The 24,942-nt window shown below is 37.4% G+C and overlaps 1 protein-coding gene across 2 annotated transcripts; it reads left to right on the plus strand.

Annotated features, from left to right (window-relative positions):
- The first annotated feature begins 616 nt into the window (after positions 1 to 616).
- Positions 617 to 24,445, plus strand: nagpa (N-acetylglucosamine-1-phosphodiester alpha-N-acetylglucosaminidase). Of its 2 annotated transcripts, none has more exons than XM_023291098.3 (12): positions 617 to 788; positions 4,689 to 4,894; positions 5,202 to 5,469; positions 8,722 to 8,861; positions 10,758 to 10,866; positions 14,115 to 14,243; positions 14,418 to 14,533; positions 15,151 to 15,198; positions 16,897 to 17,025; positions 17,671 to 17,802; positions 20,503 to 20,584; positions 22,806 to 24,445. In XM_023291098.3, exons 1-12 carry the CDS (start codon positions 706 to 708, stop codon positions 23,068 to 23,070), a joined length of 1,707 nt encoding a protein of 568 aa, XP_023146866.2. In that variant the 5' UTR covers positions 617 to 705; the 3' UTR covers positions 23,071 to 24,445. The 2 variants fall into 2 exon arrangements, with proteins under 2 accessions (XP_023146866.2, XP_023146865.2); XM_023291097.3 differs by having other exon boundaries at positions 618 to 788; positions 14,418 to 14,617.
- The last annotated feature ends 497 nt before the right edge of the window (positions 24,446 to 24,942 follow it).

The raw sequence follows: 24,942 nt of genomic DNA on the forward strand, positions 1-24,942 counted from the left end.
TTTATTGAATACAATTTTTTTTTAAAAACTGGATAAGCAACAGTGCCACTTGACTTTTGGCTTTATTGCTAATGTTCAAGTAATGCAACGTGTAAGAATGAGGTCTTAGTCTGTGAGGTAAAATGTCTACAATAGATGAGCAAAAGATGTGCCCTTTTTAAATGTCTCATTGTCTAATAAAGTGTATTGTCCAGCTGGCAAATTTTGTCAACTTTATTATTATATTATTAGATACTCATGCTTAGCCAAGCTTCTTAAGTAGCATGCTATTTTGTAAAGCAAAAAGAAAAAGAAAAAAAAAGATGAGATTCTGTGTAATTAACTGCCTTTTTGAGTCAAGCCAAGGTAAGTAAAATAATTTTTAATTTGGGTTTTCACTTAATTACAATTTTGCCATACATACTATGACAGTTGGCGTCAACATGGACACGTTATCTTATTAAAAGCTTGGACTTATTGTAATCATATCTATTTTATTTATCGCTAATATTTTTTTCGTCTTCTTACTTCCTATTAAGAAAATAAAAATAATCAAATCAAATCATTGATTTTACTTTTCGGCCGCTAACATGGCTTTTATTTTGTAATGTAACCCGAAGTACGCTGTGTGGCGTTCACCCTGGTGTTGTGTGTTATGTGCTAGCTGGATAATGTCGGATCCAGCAGGAGGAGAGGGGAGTGTGGCGGGTTAGTTTTCCTCCTCCTATGGCAGCAGGGTCGGTGAAATGTACGCGTGTGTGGCTGCTGCTGTGGCTCTGCGTCCGGCTGTCCGACACCAAAAACACCCGGTAAGGAGCTGGTTCATGTTTGAGCTAAATGCTAGCGCTAGCCTGCTAGCTGCCGTTCGCCGAGCCTGAGGGTTTAGAGAAGTATGTCCACATTTGTTTCTTTACATCGTAGTTGACAGTTAAGGTACCTGGCTGAGGATATTTTGGGTCAAATTTATTTAAAAATTAAAATGACGCAGTGTTTTCATGCTAACACGTAAGCACATAAACTCATGTTAACGTTACTTGCTAGCTGTTGGGCAACAGCATCCGTTGTTTACAGTTTTATCTTTGAGTGGTTCAAAGTTCACACATTTGATGTGTGCCGATTGAACTCAAATAAAGTAAGCCCTCAAGACCACCATTGGGGTAAATATATATGTATATTTAAAAATGTAGCTTAAAATGTGTGTATTAAAGCAAAAATAATAAATACGGTGAATGGCATAATTATATGTTATACTGAACACATTTGGTACATTGCACTTTTCCTGTGTTTTCATGATTTCAACTGCATATAAAACTTGTTTAGATCAAACTTTGACTCACAAAATGAGCCATCAAGTTTTATTTTCGTTTTTCAAGGAAGCTGACAGCTTCTATTCGAGGAGTTAGCCACAAGATGGCGCTGCTGCACCACCTATGTGCAATGTAAACAAGTTAAACGTTATCATTAACAACGTGCAGGCAAATTTTCTAATTTTTTATTAAATAGACAGATCTGCAAAAAATTTGATTCACTGATGGAAAATTAGTCTACAAATATTTTGTAGAAGTTTTTTATTGTAGTTTTCTGCTTCCAGCTTTTCAAATGGGTGAATTTGTGACCTTTCTTATTATAATCTGAAAATAAGTAGAATATTATTGCCTTTTAAACTGGTATTTTAACAAATCAGGAAATCCCAATGCATCCCTTTGAAATGTGACTAATTTCAGTCAGCATTTTTCACTATTTTCAGACTTTATATACATGAAGCAATCTCAAAAATAATCTCAAGATTAGTAAATAATGGAAATAATTTGTTGCATTCGTAACTTTTAGCCAAGAAAGGGGATGCTATTTCAGACATAGGTGAGTATTTTAGACCATTGCTGTTTAGTGTTTCCATGTGTTCATATGGTTTTCTAGCTGTGGGATTAGCAGTACCCTTTTCATCATTTTTAAGTAATAATGATAATAGTTTCTCACCAGCGCCTTGTAGGAAGAGGTAGTGGCATCTTGTGATAGAGAAGGTATGTGAGGTTTGAAAATCCTGGACTTAGATTGAAACTGAAGAAATGGACAAATATGGAGGGGATCAAATCGCACACAAAAAAGACGTACAAAATAACTCATATTTACCTGAATGAGGAGTGAAGGAGTTAAAATAGTAAAAATGTGATACAGCTAATAAAAATAAACACAGCATCACTCAGTCCTGCATGGATATTAGAAAAACTGCAGTAATATTAAAATAGAAACATGTAAATGAGATAAAGTGCATGTAAGCTAATTTTATGTAAGGCTCTATATCAAGTGTTGGCCTGTAGGCAGCCATGTCATGTTACATGTTTGCATAGAGCTTTTTATGCCAGTATGCTTAACAGTCTACCTCTTATTCTGCACCCATAGTAATAGTGTTTAACCTTTACTATCCCTTCAGAATGAGTGGAACTGCAAGTATAAGTATTGGATTAGTAAGTTGGTAGAAGATTTTTGCTTGCTTCTTTATCAAAAAACAGACATTTAACTCTTGAGACACTACTATTTCTCGATTATATAAAAGGAAATGGCTCTGTTGCACCCTGATCTTCAGGCATTTATGAGATACTCATGCACAATGGTTTAAGGTTAGCAAAATGTCTGTATATGATGAAGGTAATTCCATTTTTTTTGGTGGCAAAAAAGACATATAAATGCTCATCAAGGGTCTCACTTGACTATAGCTGTATGCCTCAGTTGCGAAAATATATATATATATTTCTCTGAATATGAACTAAAGAAGACCACTTAGTCTGAGAGAGCACATTGATTATGTGAGGGAAGTAAACAAATCTATTAGTATAATTTGGCTTTTCATATGGCAATACAATCTGAGGATTTAATTTCCCACAAGTCTTCATAAAGTCTTTCTTCTGCAAAAACCTTTAGAATTGCCACTGACTCCAGTTTTTTTTGCTGCCATCTCCTTAACGACTTCAAAATACTAAAATTCTATTAATTTATGATACAAATCTTTTCTAAAACCTGCTTTCATATTATGTTACAATTCAAGGGAGGTCTTTTCAAGTTGTACTAAAAAAAAACCCTCATATTTTGTTATTGTTCACCAGACAGTCAGCTGATCTTCATCTGTCCAATTTCCAATCAGGTACAGGAGGTCAAGCTGTTATTCTAGCAGGGTTAAAATCAAATAAACTAAATTGAATTGAATATCATATGGTTTTATACAGCTTTTCAGTCAAAACAAGCAAATTGAAGATATTAGTGTTTCAGCAGAGAAATTGCAAATGCAACTTTTAAGCCCAAATCATCTATTTTATGGGAACTTGACATTATTGCTGAGACACCGTTTCAATGTCAGATTGCAGAAAAACATAGCTGATTAATTGTTTAACTAATTTTATACTGCCATCAACAACTCTAGTGTTCAGTTATTCATGGAAGTAATTCTTTCGCAAAAAAATGGCACGTGAAAAATTCACTTGTGTAAAATAGCAGCATGACTAAAAGAGGAAGTCACGGATAGAAGTTAAACATTAAAATAATGATGAGATATTACAGTTTTGAAAAGCTGGATTGGACACGGACTGTTTTTACTTGAGGCTTAAGAGAAACCGCAGCTCAGCTCTTTAGAAAACACATTCCGACAAATGATGACACTCTGATTTGGCCAGTGTGATGAAATCTACCCCATTAGATGAGTAAACACAGGATTTATGTATATTTTAAAAAGCAACACTAAAAACATATACTATTTCCACAGAGTCCCCAAAGGGAAGTTTTTTTATTTACTTTTTTTTTTTTTAATCTCTTTCGGAGTTGTGGGAATGTTTTTCTTCCGCTATGAGTCAGCAAGACACAATGAGATACTACAGGATTTGTTGACATTACTGAACACACTGCTGTACTGTTGTGGATGCCATCATCAGAGCTCATTTTGGGTTTGTATTTTTCCTTGAAAAATACCAATGGGTAACATACCAGTGGGTAACAGAGGTAATATCAGCTATTGCAGTATTTGTATTTTGTAATTTGATGTAAGTAGTAAAGGCAAAAACTGATGGATGCGCTGTAGATGCCTGCCAATGCAAATGAAACATTTAAATAATGGTTACTAAAATCTAATATGATTGCAAAACAGTCACATGTAATAATTCTTTACATTCTCGACAGTAGCTTAATATGCCCCAAAGTGTAATCGTGAATATGTTTGGAATTTTATAAATTTGCCATTATGCAGAACAATCACTAATTCAGGCTGTAAGTATTGATTGTTTTTATTATCGATATAATAACCTATAGCAATCTGTTGTATATTTTCTGAAATTCCTGTTGTGCCTGTAAATGTTACAATTTAGTATATAAAGTCCTCTGTAATTACCCAAGATGACATCTTCAGAATACTGGTTTTGAACAAACAACAGCCCAAAACCCAAAGATATTCATTGACTGTCATTAATGATGAAGAAATGCAAGAAATTAAATTGTGAAGAAATGCTGATATATTCTGGGCCTTATTGGCTCTCCTTGCAGATTGAGCCAAAGAAGCTGATGTAGACAGATATAATGATGTACAAGCACTTTGATACAACTTGGAAGCAAATCTCATACATACATCTATGTATATGCAAAATATCGAACCATACACAGAGTTGTTATTTTTTTTCAGTTGGTCTTTGTTTCTCGCAGTTAAAAAGAATAAAAATTTCCTCTTCTAGAGTGTCTATGGATGATGACCTCCTGTTGCCTTATGCTGATGGTCACGGCCCCACCCATTCTCACCGCCATGTCAGAAGCTGTCAGTACATCACTCATGGCAACACCACCCACGAGAGCTGGCCATCGAGTAACCACAGCGGACAGCCGGTCGCTGAGTCCACACTGTTCGTGTCAGATGTGCCGGGAAGCTCCAGATGGGTTTATGGTTAGTAAAGATATCTGAAGTTACAGGAATGAAAAATAACTTCATCAGTGTGGGTGTTTTGGACTGATTGTATTCTCTGTGGAACAAATATTTAGGGCTTTCCCAAATAGCAACTTCCAGGCTCCGGATATTCGGCCCCGATTAATGACGACCAAAAAAACCCCATTATACTGCTGACTAAACTAGACATGAATTATATACCGTTTGACAATGAGCTCATGTTTCATTGTAATTCTGAGTGTGAGTATTTTACTTTGTGTCCCCAAAGAATTAATTTCATCTCATCTTGCTGCATCTTTGTGTCCAGGTCACATGACGGTGGTCCATGACCCATTGAGGGCGGTGTCGGTGTTGGAGCCAGGAGGGACTGACGGCTGTAAGATGAATCAGAGAGTTTCAGTGGAGGAGACGGCTAAAGCTGCTGGGTGTCTGTATGCCCAGAATGCCGGCTTCTTCGACACAAGATCAGGCGCGTGTTTGGGCAATGTGGTGAGCAACAGCAGGATGGTTCAGGACAGCGGTGGAGTGCAAAACGCACAGTTTGGAATCCGGAGGGATGGCAGCCTGGTGTTCGGGTAAGAGATCCAGCTTGGATCTGTGACACTGAAAAACACTGCTTGTGACTTTGAGTGCAATTAGTTGGACACAATCACGCTTGCATTATGGAAGGGTAGGTTCATCCAAGTGATCAAAACTCTGCATGGCCTGACGTTGCTCAAAATAAGTGATACAGTGTGTGTTTCTTGTGTATTTCGCATTAGTAGTTAATGTCAGATGGAAAAGAAGTATAAGGGCCTCAGTTTCAGCCAAAATAGTGCCGCCACTTTTTCAAATTTTAGGTATGTTCTTTTTCAGGTACCAGGTTTACTTAGTCACTTCAATATATAGTTCTAGGAATGATACTGCTCTATTTATAATTTGACTCTGGTGCTATTTTTTGTATAATTCACTTCAAGTGTCTGTAGTATGTACATTGTAGTTTGCTTATGGACATTTTTCATTTAGGGATAAAAAAATGTTCCATTTTGAACACCCGTTTAATTGAAGATGTAGGCAAAAAGTAACACGCTTCTTCTACTGAATAAAATTACTTTCTTTTCTTTGTGGCTGAGCCCTGCATTATAGTATACATAAAGAGATGCAGACAAAACTAGAAATAAAACTCATAGCAACAGACAGCTTCTGCAACTTTAGTTCCCTGTAGTAGCTCCTTTCATGCATGGAGTCTTTCTTCCCTGTTAACCAGTTCTTCTCTTGTCAGTGTGCCAGCTCCACTTTTATGTTAACCCGTGTTAGCTTACCTACCAAAATAAAGCTGTTACATAAAATAGGAGACCCCAGAATTGACACATTTCTCATGTTGATTATTTTTTAAACTGCAGGAATGAATCAGTAATTCACAAGTAAGAAGGTAGTCTAGTAATCACAGAAACACTCTCTGTCTGTAGCTTTTCACTTGTCAGGATTTGCTGCTTTTCTTAGTCAGTTGTGATTTAATATTTTTGGATTTTGTTGGTTTAACATAACAGGAAATGTGGATACCACTGGCTTGGCTTTAGAGACTAGTGTGAAAGATTTTCAGCAGCCAGCTGTGTCACAGAAAATGGGAAAAATATTGACACCTAATGGACATCTTTACATCGTATTTGCTCCACAGTTTTGGTTTTGAACATGCCTGCACACCCACTCCCCATTTATGTGCACAACCTATTATCTATGATGATATGTACACTGTTTTTTTAATACCTTGTTCTAAGATGCAGCTGAATACTGTTAGCATTGTCACAATAAACAATAAAATCTTAAATTTTACTTTAAAAACTTCAAGTGAACTTTAAGTGAACTTTAAGTTTGAAGTGGAACTCAAAGCTAGTTGACAATTGTTAGAAACAAGAATCCTTGAAATGCTGCAGGCGAGCTACGGCAAGCTGCCAGATTACAACATTCAGCATACAAACTGCTTTTATTTTGATAAGGCATGGGCCACCTGTATGAAAGTTATCATTAGTGCGGGGACGTGTCTTTAAACAGTCCGAAGCTACATTTTGCATAAACACAGCACACTTCCTGTCACCTCTCTCTGCTTGTTTGCACCTGACCTCACGTTTCTAATATGTAATCTCTTCTCACTGTTTGCTCCTGCCACTGACCTCTTCTCTGGTTTTATGTCATGTGAAACACATTTGCAAATTTGTGACATCCTGTTATGCACAGGCCTGTAGCTTTTTAACCTGTGTTCTAGTTTAAGGAACAACTTGAAAACAATCCACAAATGATGCATGACTCACTGCTGAACCTGTGGGTTATAATGGTCAAATAATAAATCACAATAGAAATGCTTAAAACTGCTATCCAATTGGCTTGTCAATAACTGAGGAATTTTTTTTAAATGATTGCTCACTGAAGATTCACCCAAAGGCTGAAATAGATATGAGTTAAAAAAAAAACAACAGAATTCCAAAAGTATTATTTGATTACTCCTCTATAATAGAGCAAAATTTTACACTGCCACTGGAAGATGAACACATTTCACTGACCCACACAAACAACCACATGTGCTCTCACCATTAACATATAAACCATAAGAGGTGTATTTAACTTGTTTATTTGATAACTGAGGTCACAAATGCCAGGAATTCCTACTTAATGCGACACTCACTGTGGTTGTGTTGGGGCCTCACAACCACACAGTTTTAGGAGTTTTAATGTGTTGTCCTGGACCTGTAAGTCAGGCTAATAACAAACCTACCTCTAATTTAAAATAGAAAATATTGCTTCATCCACAAAATGCCCACTTGTGGTCTCAGTGTGATCCAATGGAAAGGCTGTGTTTACACCTCCTCAGGACACTGACTTCTCACAAGTAACACTGATCAGATATGTATTCAATTGTGAAAATAATTCTGGTAGAGTTAGAAATTTCTGTCTCAGCGAACTTTATTTAATCTGATCTTTAGCTTTTATTGTTCCATGTTAAAAACAATGTCCATTTGCTAAGAAGCCTCGCCCTGCTGAGTTAAATAAAGTCCAGAGTACTACCAGCTGTTTTACCACGTGACTAACAAGCTGGATCTGAAATGTTGATATCTGTTTGTTATGAGATCGATAAGTGTTTTTATGGACTTTATCAAAGAGCAACAGCTGCTGCAAGATGTAAACAGGTTGATCTGCCACTGTTGGTACATGTGGCAGAATCGCTTGTTATGAAGGGCTAAACCTCTTTTGTCAAACTGAACAAAAAGTAGACCTTGAAGTGATTGTATATTGAAGGTCCCATATGGTTAAAATTTATATGTATTTTGTTGTGGACATTTTAATCTTTGAAGTGTAAAGTGAATGTTTTAAAGGTATTTCTCAAACCTTCTGTGTTTGTGTCCTGCGTGCACTTGTGATGTCATACACAATTGATTTGAAAATTAGATTTTTTTTTTTGAGTTCCCTCACTTTGCTGAGACTTTTCTCAGAGCACAACATGTTTGCTGTTTGTAAAGTAACATGCTAGCAATTAGCTTCTTAGTCTTAACGGTCCCAAATTGTACCCTTTTTCAGCAAATTCATTGAAGTCTCATACCTCCTTACACTGGTTTTCAGTTTTTCAGCTCAAAATATTGCAAAGATGGTTCATTTCACCATATTTAACCATGACAATACAGTCCCTGGTTTTAGACCTGCTCTAAACAAGCAGTTTTGACCAATGAGCCAGTCAGCGATGGACCCAATTTGCCCATTGTTGACTGGCCAATTGTCAACAATATCAAGTTTAGAAATATAATAGTAGTTTTTGTAGGCTATTATAATGAGTTGTTATCTTTCTTTTGGCTCTGCAGATATCTCTCACAGGAAGATGTTTTGGACCAGTCCAACCCTTTTGTCCAGTTGGTCAGTGGTGTGATATGGCTGCTGAGGGATGGCGAGGTTTACATCAACCAAAGCATGGAGGCTGAGTGTGACAAGACACAGGAGACAGGTAGGTGTTGTATATCCATGCAAAAATACTGCTAAAAATAAACAGCTGAAAGCAAGGTTTCTTTTTAACCTGCAGAAATTGGTCTTTAAACACAGCAAAGAATAAATATTTTTTGGTTAAATCAAACGCTGAAGGATTTGCCACCTCTTTAACAAGGAAGGAATTAATCAGAAAAATAAAAAATAATGTAGACTAGGCGGTTTAAGATTAAGCCAACCGACTGCATAACATGACACAGGCTGTCAATAAACCTGGAGTCACGAGTGTCCAAAAAAAGTCAAGAATTTTGCCAATATTTGATTTCAACAGACTGAATTAACATATCAGTCCTTTCTAGACTACTCTCCCATTGTCTAGGATCAGTTCACTTGACCTCAGCCCAGGCTGGGAGGTAGCAACTAGATCAGCTTCAGTTCAATAGTAATTAAATGTAACCATATCACCAATGCTGCTCTCCAATGTTTGCATAGCACAGAAACTTGTCTGTGACAGATACAACCGTATCACACCACCAAAACACCAACACAGTCATGTTTGATTAACAAGAGTGAAAGTATGTTGACCAGCCAAAGTTCATATGAGGTTTTGTTAAATGCACACAGCTTAATAAGCCAGAATCGTATGCGTGCGCACACACACACACTAACGCACTGTATAATAGATGAGGATGAGTTTTCCCAGAAGTGATTTGTAGGGGTTTACATAACCCTGAAACTTGACCTTATCATTGGTATCATGTTGTTTATTTGGAATATCTGTCTCCAAATTAAGGAATTGATTTTCAGGTCTTTACTGCAAAATGTTTTTTCAACACAGAAAATATTTACCTCTTTGATGGCCTATATTTTAAGTTTTGGTTTTTTTTTTTCGGTAAAGCACTTCCTCTATGATGCCTGATGCCGACACCACTGACATGCAACTCAACCACAGACAGTTGGGTGTTGAGTCTAAAAATACTGGAGAGCTTAAATTAAGTTCCAGTTTTAGATTACAAACACCCTGGACCAGGTTGCACAGACTGTTTCAATTCATCACTAAATTTCTGCACAAAGTTCCTCCTAAGTTCTTACAAAGAATTAGCTAGTTCCAAGCTAGATGGTTACTTGATTGGATTGCAACAGATTGATAGTATGGTTAACAGTTAGGCATGTCAAAGTGGCGTTGAGCAAGCAATGGATGTAAATACTACACAACAGCTGAACCCTACAAGAGCTAATTTGAGTTGTGAAAAGTAATATTTTGGTTAAGTCATCTAGATTATGACTTTGGAAACACTTTCAACATATGAACAACTTGATGCAACAGCTGAACACCATGATGTAATTGCAAGCCTGCAGAGGAAGCAGTAAATTTTTAAGTGAAATAGTTGTGCTTAGTAGTGTTAATTACTTTTTTTCCATTAGTATTACAAAAGGTGTTACACAATGTGTTTCACATTGTGTAATACTGGTGGATTTTGTCTTGCTCACCTCCTACCTTATGCACAAACAGATAAGGAGGGACACTTTCATTAGTTCTGTGGTTTGGTTTTGTCTTTAGCTTGAAAAACAGACTTGGTATTTTCAGTGCAGAGAGGCTCATGCCATTGTAACTTGGATTTGGAATTGGATATACAGATGCTGTTAAGACAAGGTGTTAGACTTCCAAATGTGAGTTGAATATAAAAAATACCAAACATTGGGTTAAAAACAAAAAATTGTTAAACAAATATAATCTGTGTATAATAAATGCACATTTCTGTGGATCTTGTTTTCCACGTTTTTCCAAAACTTTTTATGGGAAACTACACAAGTTAGCTGTTCCAAGACAGACTAATACAGTGTGATTCAACAACCCTTCTTGCACTTATTTTAATAATAAGCAATAATAGCAAACCTTTTTATTTTATGTTCACAGGGCTTCTACGCACTTTCGTAGATGTGGTTTCAGCCAGGACGGCAGTGGGCCACGATGCAGAGGGAAAGCTAATCCTGTTTCACATCGATGGACAGACGGGACTAAGAGGGTAAGAAAACAAGAGAGCTAAAGGATCTTTATAGCTCACTCCTGTTCTCTTCTAAACATCTAGTCAGCAAGAAATCCTGATGAAATCGAAGCAGTACTTTTATACTTACCACCCAGTAACTGGATGAGAGAGGTAGTCTCCCTGCAGGGAGAAAGAAAGAGTAGATACAGATGTGAATGAGGAAAAAAAACATATGATAATTTATTCCATTAGCCTAAAGTGACTCACAGGCCTTTGAGTTAACACAAAGTGCCCCAAGTATGAATTAAATATGCAGGATTTGATTTTACAGGCCTGAGTCACTACTGAACCAAACACAGAGCAAAGCAACCTCCGTGCTCTCTGGATTGTGTTCATTCACCGAAAAAAATTGTTAATAACAGATCAATGAAAGGTTTGACATAATCATATAAAATACATGTAAAGTCACTGCAATCTTTGCATTTTTAAAAAGAAAACACATGCCTCTTTGTTTTCAATAGAAGTTTAAAACATTTCATTCTAACAAAAGAAGCCAGTGTTTTTATTGCATCAGTGTTTTATGTTCTTACGACACAAACATCTCTACGAGGACTTTGCCTAAACAGTCTTTCTGCTTTAGATCAGGAAATATCTTATCAAACAAGTAAACAAGACAAATCAACTGGCCAAGCCGTTGATGCCAATTTTCCACGATTTTCAAAACTTGACACAACAAACACAGTTTTATTAGTACACAACTTTAATACCCAACCCTAAAACCTAGTAGACAGCTATAAATACAATGTACAATATGAAAGCAAACAGAAACGGAAGCGTACTCACCGAAATAATTTTATTCAACCTGCTTGTTTGCTTCCTGATAGGTTGGTGTGACAAAGACAGTTTGCTGTAACAGAAAAAAAGCTGAAATATTAGACTGTGGGAATGGAAGCATCAATAAAGAGCCTCCAGGCTGAGAATGAAAATAATCTGATGGTGAATGTGGTGAACAGGAGTGCTGTAAAAAAGGGCATTTTATAGCCCTGAAAGAGCTAGTTAGTGAGATGAACTAACACTGTCAGGCTCATGTTAGCTCAACCCACTAAGATCCCTTCACCGATCGATTTATATTGATCTGACCTTCCCTCTACCCTCGATGCAGTGACCCTGCAAACCTGCAGTGACTCCAAAGATTAATGTGTTGTTGTTAATGATTTTGCCTTTAAAAGCACAACAAGCTGGCATGTCTGCTTGTGTCCGCTTGCACTCTGTGTATCTTAGCTCAATATCATGCCTCCACCTGCTCGATAAAACATGGAAAAGTCAAAGAAGTGACCTCGAGACTGACCCTTTGTCCTCACCAACAAGCCTGCAGTTTGAAATTATCAAGTATTTCTAGTGGAGGCTGCTGAAAACGTGCCATGGTGTCTCAAAGACTGTATACATCTTAGTTGTTGTGACTGTTGACTGAAAAAGGGATTTAAGTGTTGTATTTACTTTCACCACTTACATATTTTACTTTATGAAAGCTGAAAATCCACAGGAAACATAGTTTAGGTAATGGCACAGAAACGCTAAAAAAATTGTGTTTTAATGCCTAAAAGTTAGTCAGTAGACATAGATGTAATTAATGACTGTTGTGATAATTGCTTAATCATTTTCTGTATTAATTAGAGAATAACACCCTAAAGCAAATGCACTCCATGCACCACAAAACAAAAGTGTAGAATGGGATATTGTGAGACAGCTGAACTGACCAGTGTCTTTACCATTTGCCTTCTGAATGGTAGCTATTTTAGGACACGTCAGGCTTATCGCTCTGCCTGATTGGTAAAAGGATTTGTTGTTTGGTGTGGGGCCTTTATTATCACTAAGCCAGACCAGCTCATAAACTGAATGCAGTAACAACAAGAAAAGATTTTGTGAATCCACCATATGGACTCAAGTATTTTTGTGTCATTGCTGTTTTTAGATTTTTTGTTTTGTATATATGTAATTGCTCACATTTTAGTGTCAGTGTTACAATGTATAGACTATTTTTTGCTGAGCAGATTTGCAAAATCTCTGTGCTGCTGGTCTTTGTGTACATCTACGTATGAATTTATTTAGTACATCTTTTAGCTTGTTGTCTGTGTGTTTTGTTCTTTGGCTGATGGCTGTTGTTTTGAAGGTGCTTGTTTGTCTTTGCAGACACAAGCAGCCCAGTGGAAATGATCCAAGACAAATTTTCCCTCAGGGACTATTTAGTTATTTATCTTATCTTAATCCTGGCTATCTTATCAGTGTGCTGAGCTCAGCGATAGTTTCAATTCAAATTAGGTTAGTAAACAGAAAGTAAAGCAAAGTACTAAAGAGATGGTTGTCACCCATTGTTCATAGCAGCATCCACATACAGTTACACTGTTTACAGCGCCATCTCTTTTACCTCTTTTCTTTCTCTACTCTCACTTCCTGGCATGTATCGTGTCAAAGGTACATCTTACGAAGGCCTTTTTGAAATTTGACAGCAAATTAATGACAAATGGCAACCCATTTCCATTACTCAAAGTAGATTCTGCTGTGACTTTAGCTGGTTAACATGTAGTGTTGTTAACGAACAAATGCTCGTATGCCAGAGTTAAAAGTTAATGTGCCAACTTTTATTATTGTTATGCAACATTTAGCATGTCAGGACTTTTTCATGCTGACTGAAAGTCTTGACATCATGTCTGGCTTAGCATCTAGCTTCTTCAGCTTACTTTGCATTTAAGCATATACTGTCCTTGATTTTAGTATGTGAACCCTTTGTGAATGAGTTAAGCAAGAAATCCTTTGTTAATGTTTAAAAAACTAAATTTCCCTTGAAAACTTTTCGAGTACACGTAATGTGTCAATACTGTGTACTTTTTCTGTTAAATTATACTACTTTATAGTTTGCATTGAGGCTGCTTAGAGGTTACATTCCATACACATGCAGTAGATCTGCATCTGTATATGCGCCTGCACACTGCTGCCAAGCATATATACTACTGCTTGTAACATAGTGGCTATACACAGACACAAATTTTATGCTGCTATAGTCAGAGGATCGCCAAAGTCAGAAGGATTTTTTCCTCTGGAGTCCATGAATGTCTTTGCTAAACTGAGTTGAGTTAAGTTGTTGTGAAGGACTGACTGAGGGAATGTTGTCTGGCAGTCACTGCCAGTGTCATTCTGCCAGAATGACTGTCTATTTTGAGCATTTTTATTGTTTTAGTGTTTGTCTCCAGCTTTCAATTAGCATTAGACTTGTTTTTGTGTCCGTACAGAATGAGTCTTTGGGAGATGGCGGAGTTCCTGAAGAAGTATGGAGTGATCAATGCTATTAACCTGGATGGAGGTGGGTCTTCCACCTTTGTGGTTAATGGCTCATTGGCCAGCTACCCCTCCGATCATTGGTAAGCCAGGAAGTGCTTCATATGTGTGAAACTTTACTCTTGAAATGTCTTTATTCTATCCCATGTGATGTGAAAATGTGTACAACAGACTTGATTGAAATGGCAGTTCTTTGATCCTACATGTGCTCTTCTTTTGTCTGTCCATGCACTCTACCTGTCATCCTCCCCTCCCAGTAAACCAGACAACAGGTGGCGCTGTGGTCGGAATGTCTCCACCATCCTTTGTATCCATCAGCGTCGATGCCAGCCAGGAAACTGCAGTGGACACGGTGACTGTGTGGATGGACAGTGTAGGTGTCAAGAGGGCTGGCAGGGTGCCGCTTGTGATTCTCTGGTGTGTCAGACATGTGGACCCCATGGCTTCTGCACTGCCAGTAAGTGTGAAGCTGAAGCCCAGGTGCTACAGGTGGTGAAAAAACAGACTGAATGCGAAGTTTTAGATTTCCTTTTGATTTTTCTATTTGTCTCTTCTGTTTTTAAACCCCATCAGGCCATCTTTTGGGGTGATTTTGTTTCAGAGCCATATTAAATTAACTCTATATCTGTACGTGTGAAGTAACCTTGGACTTTGTGGATATGGGACATTTGAAAGAATTTTACAATTCACTCTCCTTGTCTCTATCACGAGGCCAGGGTTAGGTTAAAAAAATTAAACTACAAGCAAAAATTGATGTTTTTATTTCTACATAATCAATGTCAAATCATTTGGCAGCCTTAGATATTAATATAAGACGTTTAATTCAGTAGTACAATTTGTTATGGAAGAACAAACCGAATGTTTATGTATTTGCAAACATGTCTAGGGGAGATTTTAACTTATGGATCAAAGTTCTTCGATCACTGCTTGGTGACTCATTGTTGTTCTGCAGTGTTTGACGTCTTTCTGTCTGTGTCCTCTGTGCTGCAGATGGCTGTGTCTGTGATGCTGGATGGAGAGGGAAGAACTGTAGCCAAGGTAATTAAACCTTATCTGGTCACACACACACACACACACACACACACACACACACACACACACACACACACACACACACACGTTTTTTTATTTTCTGACACAAGTTTGATATTACCATTTCCTTAACCTACCCTAAAGGTCCAGTGACACCAGCTTTTAAAATGGCTTTTTTTGCTCCATTTATCAACAGCACAGATTTTCAAAACAACTAACCCTTGAAGGAAGTCATAAAATCAACTCTGGCTCCTCTGTTGGATTATAAACTGCCTTTTTCTCAAGTTAACAAGTTTACAGAATTTATAGTCACTCACATGGGTAATGGCCCTTTGACGACCCAGGATTCACATGCCTCAAGGTGCAAATTGTTGTGAAACCAAGTGGTCCACCAACATTGACAGCAATCGCGGTGGTGGAGCTGCCAGTTTACACAACAAAGGATGTGAATCTGCCAAGTCAGGAGAGACTCAAGATGTTTACAATGGCAAAACTTTGTGAGGAGAGACCTTATCACTGTGTTGTAGGTGCTTGATAAGTGGTGTTGCAAACCCCCTTCTTTGTTTAGAGATGGCTGTTCCAAGTTGACATAGATGGCTTCCTTCATTCCTCTCTCAAACCATCTGTCTTCTCTGTCCAAAATATGTACATTGCTGTTAAGTGCTATCCACCGAGTTGATGTGCTCTGTGATGGCCTCTACTTCTTGGGGTTTGATTTTGACCCAGGTGTCATCTACATATCTTAAACAGTTTCAGACCTCGTCTGAAACCTTGTAGGTTTCAAGAACCTCCAAGAAAAGTCCAGTTGATTTCTACTGATTTCTACTTCTACGATTCACCCTTGAATGGTCTTTAGTTCTTCATTTCAAAACAGTGGGTGCAGATAAAATTAAAAGACTGCTGGTTGCACTCCTTTTACAAATACTGTGAAATCCCATTAACAAAGAGTGACAGCAACAGGAGCAGTTCTAGGTTCTGCAACGTCAGCATCACATTTGACGATCTTGTTGTGATCATGTGAGAAAAGCACCACAGAAAGGACTGAATTGAGATCCCAAGTAGTGAGAAAAGAGGAGGTTATGTCATGGGAGAAGTTGACAAAAAGAGTCATAAGCTATGTTTTAGTCAGTATCGATTGACTAAAATAGTTTATGGTAAGTCACTTAAATTGAAGTTCATGAAGTGCCATCTTTACTTTGTTCAGCTTATGTGACAAAGTGGAATTGTCAAATTAGCAGGGAAATAAACCCTTTATTCTTTAAAAAAATGTTTTGAAAGGTATACTTATGGTACATCTGTATTTGATCTGAAATTTATGTCAGCACTTCCCATATTTTTGTGAAAGGAATTAAGCACTGTGTGTCTAATAAATTCTCAAACACTTGTGAAAATAATTGCACCTATTTTAGTTCCTTTGCTTTCTTTGGAAAATGCTGTAAGATTTATTTGTCCACATATGATTTCACACTTAGTTTCATATGGAATGCAGATTTATTGATGAACTCAATCAAATATACATTGTTTTAACTTGCACGGTGCAACACACATAATTTTGCTTACTTTGTGTTGGTGGGCTTACATACCTGATTGTTTGCTTTGATTTGTGGGCAATTATTGTTTCTGTAAAAATGTATTAGAGGACAGAAAAATATGACTCATTCATTTATTACATGACTTTGTTTTTTTCGCCTTTTTTCTTTGAAGAGTGCCTCCCAGGTTTCTATGGTGACGGCTGCAATCAGACCTGTTCCTGCAATAACGGTGGTTCCTGTGACCCCATTTATGGACGCTGCACATGCCCTCCTGGTTTCCAGGGTGACTCCTGTGAACAATGTAAGCTTTTTTATAATGTTCAGTTCACGTTTGTGTCAGTTCAGTTCTCGTAACAACAGGTTACACTACATCACACTAGATGTCCTTCACCAGATATGAGTTCAGCTGCTGCAAATGGGACTCGAGATGGAAATTAGCTGTATGGCTATCGTCTCTCATATTTACATGTAAATGTTCATTATTACAAACTGTTCCATTTTAAAAATAAAGAAATGAAAAAATAAATACTACTGCTAGCTGCAGTATTGAGGAACATCGTAATAGCCTGTATCAATTTTAAATAAAGAAAAAAATTTTGTTATACTATACACTGATGGTAAATATCAAAAATAATCATGTAATAAATCCTTCCACGCATTACAGCCTTAGGTTTTATTAAATCCTACTTTATATTGTTGCTGGTGTGACAGTGGAGCAGGTTTTTAAAACTGTGTTTTATGCTGTAGTTAAGAGGTCTTAATGGTCTTAAGTTTTACTGCGTGAAACCTTCAGAAACAAAACTGTCCTTTGCATAACCACTAAATTAATGTACCTTTCATGACATTTAGTGTGCTTTTCTGACACTAAATTTGTTCTTGTCCTTGTTAAAATGTGAAAAAATGTCATGTCACTTTATCTTTATTTCTCTCTGTGTCTTTCTATCAGTGTGTCCTCTGGGTTTTTTCGGTCCATCCTGCGCTCAGGAATGTCATTGTGAAAACCTGTGTCCATGTGACCCGCAAACTGGAAGCTGTAATGCCACTCTGAGAGAAGAAACCAATTACACCTTACACAGAGGTGCATGCATTTTTAAACAGCTACACGCGTACACATAAGCATGCATGGGTCACATCATTACCTCATTCAGCGGATGATTAGATTCAGAGTTTTCACATGACTGAATTAAATGTTTGAGATGATTATCTACATGAAGCATCTCAGTTGCTTCCTCTTCCTTATTCCCACCTGCACCTAAAGGTGTGGTTTTGTCTGAATTTGTGTACACTACCGGTCAAAATTTTGGATACACTTACTTATTCAATGCTTTTTATTTGTTTTATTTTCTATATTGTAGATTAACACTGAAGATTAACACTTTTTTTGTTTGAAACATAATTCTTCAGTATTAATCTACAATTTATGAAATAATCAGACAAAAACCATTGAATGAGAAGATGTGTCCAGACTTTTGGCTGGTAGTGTACGTGCTTGTATTACTCATGTTGGGGTGATGCCGTGGGGACATCCACAGTAGAGCTCTGTCCACAGTGAACAACTGAATAACGTGAAAATCACTCATTGTCGTCTTCTTTGCCTACTTTTCTATTGGAAACTGAACAAAATGGCATCACAGCAAGCATCTGGTAATAAGAAAGTCTAATGGACCAAATCCTTATTTACAGGAGACCTTCTGATAAAATATATATAAACACAGGTTAATGACCAAACCTGTACTGCGTTATCATCTAGATCAACATTTGTTATGTGGTTACACAAAAACTTAAAGACAATAGAAAATTGTCCTTTTTCCTGGCATACGATGTAAAACCTGTGAGGCATCTATTCAGTGTCCTTCTGCCCTCTGTGGGTCGTCTATACCGTATTTTAATGCAAATTCATTCTAGGTGTGACTGTTCTCATTTACATATTTCGCTGCTTTTGTTGTCAGACAGCTTAGTCAGCATAAAGGGTCATGTTTCTAGAATTACTCAATATATAGACTGTTTTGAAAAAGGTCGGGTTTCAGGGTAGAAAAACGCGATCTGAGATTAAGAAATAGAGTTGCACTGATTAGATAGTGGATCAGATTGGAAGTTTAGTAGCATATTATGACAGGTGAACCTTTTTTAACTAACTTACTTTTCATTCATTGTTGATTTATTATTTCTCTGCCCTTTCATCAGTTTATGAAAACGCTTCGAGATACTCACAGGCTAAATGCATCTCCACCAAGGCTTAACAGTGAAAGGGTGTGTATGACAGAATTTCATGACACTAAATGTGTATATTAGCCTCAATATGGAAACAAAGAAGAGACGGTGTTCCTTATTGTTTTCAAGTGTGCGTATGTGCTCATGTTTAGCTAATGTTTGACTGTTTACATAGAGCAGAGCTGGGAACAGCTCTGTCTTTGTTGCTATGTATCCAAACAGAGCAGCAATGTGATGACTCAACTGGGACAACTAGAAATGTTACTTACCTGCACATCAGCTTCAAAAACTCTCAATACTATAACTCCAACTCACACTGTTTATCCACTTCTGTTCTGCAGTTTATTACCAGTTCATTAGGTACACCTCGCTAAAACAAATTCAACAGGTCTGCAATAAAATGACCCTTCATGAAGGTTATAATGCTCTGTTTTTTTTAAATGGTTTTAGAGGTGTACTGATTCAGCTGTGGTGCTGTAGTATATTATACTGACAGATGCTATTAAGCCTTCCATCACGATGTATGTAGAGTGGGCAAAAAACCAATAGAAATGCCTATTAGTACATGTTGTGTATAGATACTGACATTGCATGACTGCCTGGTTTTGTCTTTGCCTCTACCGTGCCTCTAATCTAAACACAAAAGTGTAAATTCCATTAAATTAGAATTTTATTCCCAAGAAATAGCACAGTAGAAATAGAGGATGTAAAGATTAACCAGTACATATCAGAAAGAGTCAACAATGATGCTGCTTCAGTTCAAAACCACACATCTGAGTAAATTCTGAATTTGTAGTCAGTAGCTTTCTGTGAAAATATTATCCCAGCAGTGTATTATCAGCTAAAGCTAAACCCCACAGTGCGTGACGTTCTGTTGCTTGAGTGTAGAAGGGATGGCAGAGATACTGCTGTTGTGAATTCAACTCAGAAGTGATCTTCATTCTCAGAGTCATAACTCAGGCTGAGCACACATATTGAAATCATTCAGCAGGACTTTCACTTCCTTGTCATCTCTAATACCTGTTGTGAAAAAACATGCATAAATCTGCTTGGAAATCACAGAATAAAGTTGCCTGAAACCTGATAATAAATTCATTTTCAGGTTTTCTTTTCTGTCTATTACCTCCATGAGTACCTTGCAAACAGCAGCTGTTAATAATCTCATTTGACTTTTAAAAGCGACAATTTGGTCCAATGTTAACAAATATATTCCAAAAATACAGTCAAATAACTGCAATTTCTTCCAGCAAATTTGATGATCACTTTACTGGGTCTTGTTGTCATGATACTTCTCAAATTTCACGCTGACCTATTAGATAAGAAAATAGCACAAAGCCGGACAAGTAGCTCTTTATGCAGGAAAGAAACACACCAGGTCACACAAGATGTGACTCTGTATGGGATTTTAATTACAAAGGGAGCAGCCAATTCACAGACAAACTGAAAGTACCTGTGGTTTAACTTATTTCCAGCGCAGAAAATTACTTACTCGGGATGGGATAAAAACACTGCCCAGCAATGACCGATGTCCTATGTAATTTACTGACCTCTTCTTCTTTCTCTACAGCTGGACACTGCCTGGCCAAACAGATGTTTACATCATGGAGACAAGAGAAAGATGCTAACAGAGAACAGCCTTATCTGACAGAGTAAGTGTCAAAGAACAAGTGACATGAACCTACCCTCACCTTTGACCTTTTACCTCTGCTGTCTATTTGATACCCGCTCAATAAACTGTGGCATTTTGCAGTTAGCATTTTTTTCAGCAGCATCAGCTTTTGATTTAATTTCAGCATGCGAGACAAATACTCCCAAATGTGTACTAAAATAAATAAGGGGAAATAATAGACTCTATTATTCTCTGTGCTTCTTTTCCCTTGCATAAATGACAGTTGGCAAATACAAAAAAAGACTATCAGACATCTCTCAGATGCAGAAAATTTGCCCCATCTGCCTGCCAAATGCATGTTATTTAACACACAGCTGGTCAGGCTGTCTCCTGTTTCAGCCATTTAAACACCCATTTTATGGTTGGTCTGTTTTCTATCAGTGTCACTTAAATTTACACCCACCAGTTCATTATAAAAATCAAAAATACGTCGAATGCTTCGAGGCTAGTTCGAGCAGAGTCATTTTCAAGATGCTCAGAACAACAGTGCTACATTTCTCAATGTGACCGTTTCTGTTTAAAAAGAAATAATTATATTGTTGAAAACAGAAATTATGTAGGCTTCCTGCTGTCAGTGAAAAAAATAAAAATAACAAAAAAACTAACAACAACAAAAAGTCTCCAAGGCAGTCCAGACATGCATTTGGCTTTTTGTCTCAGGCTCTCTTTTACATGTAAACAAGGCTGACACTCTGAGGATGGGATGCATTCATTAGCCTCCTTACCTTTCACATGCAAGTTAGGGATTGTTGGTTGTTGCTATGGTGTCTGTAGAGCTCTTTTCGAATGGACGCTGGTCATGGACATAGGAGAGAAGATAAAAAAAAGTCATTGGTTTTAAGCTTTATTTGACCAAAAAATTGGAACTTATGTCTGTCACTGGCAATTTTGGGCTGGCTCGATGGTCTGTCCACAGTGCGTGTTAGATAGCGTTGGAAACCTCCTTTCCCCAAGCCTTTTCAACATCAGATAGGATAGCCTGTGTCACCAATCTTTGGCAACTTTCTGAAACCACTACATGCCATAATTGGGTCACTCTATGGATTTAATAAAGTATCTGTTTATTGTTTTTTTCTAAACTATTTCTGTCGGTTTTCATGTGATCAGCTAAGCTAAAGACTGTGAATGTGTTCTAGGAGATTCTGTTTGAAAACAAGCATGTTGGTGGTATAGTGGACTGTAGTTGATGTCATGTCTCATGGATCCTCGCCAGGATTTGTTACGTATGTGAACCTCGAAATCATCATGCCCCTGTTACTTTTTAAAGTAAGGCCAGTGCCCTATCTCACAATTTGCATCTGGTCGTTTGTTTTGCATAATTTTGCTTGCAGGCAGGCAAAGAGAGAAACACACAGACAAACAAACAAATCTGAAAACATTCCTTTGCCTTAATTGGGAATAATTTACTAAATCTTGCTGCAGAGTCACAGTGACAAGACACAAAGCAGTTGTGTGTTCACATGAACAGGGCATGTAGAAGCAGCTGAGAGTGGCAGCCGTGGCATATTCTTTATCCCTTTGTTACTTTTTTATTTATTTATTTTTTGCTGACCCAAATAATGGCATAACATACATAACATATTCCTTTTCATTTTGGGAAGCTTTGTAGTCACCATGATGTTCGCTGCATTTGGCTGCTTCACGGGTTGTACTCAAGCTGCAGCAATTCAAACAAGAGTTGTTAAAGTGATATTTTTGTTGTGTTCACAAGCATAGGGTGAAGATTATTGTTTTCAGCTCATTCTGGCTACTGCTTTATTTAGTTTATTCCCTGAACAGTATTTCAGCAACAGGTAAACTGTCCATCTCTGTGTCTCCTTTTTTGCCTCTTTTTAGTAACACACAAGGAAAATAAGTTAGGCTGTTTCTGCACATATATTACATTACTAATTGTATGTCGGTGACTTTGAGAATTTACTTAAATTTTCAAGGGGTTTTTGCAGGTCAGAGTTGCGAGTCACTGTAGTAAAATTAGACCCAGCATGTAAAGACAGAGGAGAAAAGGACCACGTGTGAGTTGGAAGTAATACACTCAGTGAACGCTGCACGTTAATAACCATTTGTCATAATTTATTGACCGTTGCTGTGTTTACGTACACATACAAGATAATTGCTAGCTTTTTGTGGCCACCTCCACGATTTTAGTTCCACTTACTGAGCTGCAGAGTCATCAAATTAATCTAACCTTCCTCTTTCCTCAGGAGAACATGGCTGATAATCACGCTCGTCTTGGCTTTTCTCCTGTCGCTCAGCCTGCTGGTTCACATCGTAAAGGCATGTTGCAGCACAGTGGCATCCCACTTCCCCGAGCGCCAGGACTACTCCTACGTCCCGCTGACAGACATCAACGGAGCTGCTTCACGTGCCAGAGACAAAGCCGTAGTGTCTGGGAAGGGGGATTTTGAACTGGACGACTCAGACTCTCAGGATGAAACCTGGTCTCCGTCGTGCTCAGGGAGGTTGTAACTGTCAGGAGGACCAAGTGGAGACAGTGTTATTGCACAAAGAGATGAAACTGACACTCAGTGATCCTTTTTTATTTAATCTAAAAATTTCCATTGACAGTCCTGCTGAAATGAGACAGTTTTGTAACATTCTTTATAATCTGTTGACATCAAACTGACCACCAGGTATTTTTAGAGGATGCTTTTGGTAGCTGTTCAAATTTTTGCTCGCGGCTTTTGTTTACAGCCAAAATGTTTGAATGTGATGATGAATGAAAAGCGGTCAAAGCTTTATTTTGTCAGCAGTCTCCACATCCCACTTTCGGCCACGTCGAGCTTTTCAACTTTTTGTCATAAAGTAATTCTACCCAGGCGCCTGTATTACAAAATAATGTTAATGGATTATCCAGCGATCTTTGATCTTAAGTCAGTTTTTCTGGGCTCGGTCTCCGTGGTAGCAGTGTGTTTCTGGAAGAGGTAAAATCATAGGATCAGATCTGCCGATAGCATGAGTTGACCAATCAGATCACTGGAATAATTGAGTCCAAGATCCCAGAAAGGACAAAAATATAATGCATGTAATTTGCAAAAATTACATTGAAAGGGACATAAAGCAATAGAGGCATTTTTAATATGTCATCATTTCACTTTGCTACCCATGATAATCTTTCAGGGATAGTCAGGGTATATGTAGGTCTTAAAAACATTTATTTCAAGGTCTTCAAATTTATTAAACAGTCTTACATTTCAGGGACAAAGGTCTTACTGAAAAATCCCCAGTAAAATTTATCAGTCAAATTATAAACTGCTAAAATTCACAGATTCAGTTTCTCTTGGTCAGCTAATAGAATAATCCTGTCAGTTCATTATTTTCTACCAGAAACTATCAACAACAATACAAGTGTCAATAAATTGTTCATGCTTTGGTTCATAAAACAAACACGTCATCAACAGTGTTTTCACCCAGACTAATTGACCTTGCTTTGTGGTAGAGCCTCCTGATAGGTTGCCACGTAATCAGATGGACTTTAACCACAGGGACAGTGGTGTTCAAAGCAAACTGGGTTTTTATCTGACATTTAAAAAGAAAAATCAAAACAAAGATTTTTTTTTTTTTTCTCAATATACTCTGCTCAATGCCTGAATGTAAAATAACTAAATATTTTATGATTTATTATAATATGCTACTAGAATTATATCAGATAAACAATTAAATAAGCACAAATGTCAATTTTTTTGGTATGTTTAAACTTCTCTGTAAAAAGGTTCCAACTTTGCATCAAATCAAGATTTCAAGATATGATGTAATTTCTAAATGTCACTAGACACCAGATGTATTTTTGGCAGGTGCTTTTTGCCTGTTTTAAACAAAATTAAATGTAAATATCACAATTTGATTTTGACTGCTAAAAGAAGCCTTTTCTGATTTGTTTTTGTATCCGCCTGTATCTTGGATAAGTAACTTCACTCATAGACACAGATTTTTACTGATTTACTTAAATCATGAGGTTCTTCCTTTGCTGGATTTCATTGGCCTTTCGGGGAAGATGGACTGTAAAGTCTCAGTGCCAGTGTTGTGAAACTTTTCTCTTCAGCCAGCTCAAAGTGCAGTTCATACAGATCACATAAGATGAACTACTTTATGTTCACAATTCATATTTCACAATTATGGATTTTGAACTCCGTTCGCAGTCCCAAAAAATGACGTACTTTATGTTCATTTGTTCTTTTTGTTATCTCTGCCTTACTGAGCTGCTCTGACCTTTTCTCAGTATAGTTTCCTCCTACACATCCATCTCCAGGCTCCAATCACTGCAACGTCCTTCTATTTGTTCAACATGAATATTTGCATCCAATATGCAAAGAAAACACACTTGGACTTGTTTTATGGCAC

This window comes from Amphiprion ocellaris, chromosome 9, assembly GCF_022539595.1.
Source record: "Amphiprion ocellaris isolate individual 3 ecotype Okinawa chromosome 9, ASM2253959v1, whole genome shotgun sequence".
In the NCBI taxonomy this organism is placed as follows: domain Eukaryota; kingdom Metazoa; phylum Chordata; class Actinopteri; family Pomacentridae; genus Amphiprion; species Amphiprion ocellaris.

What these genes read in the sequence shown, in the direction of transcription:
- nagpa (XM_023291097.3), top strand. Translation starts at nt 706, where the DNA reads ATGGCAGCAGGGTCGGTGAAATGTACGCGTGTGTGGCTGCTGCTGTGG. An exon ending in AGCTACCCCTCCGATCATTG is followed by an intron (nt 14,244 to 14,417) that starts GTAAGCCAGGAA and finishes CTCCCCTCCCAG; the next exon opens with TAAACCAGACAACAGGTGGC. An exon ending in CCATGGCTTCTGCACTGCCA is followed by an intron (nt 14,618 to 15,150) that starts GTAAGTGTGAAG and finishes TCTGTGCTGCAG; the next exon opens with ATGGCTGTGTCTGTGATGCT.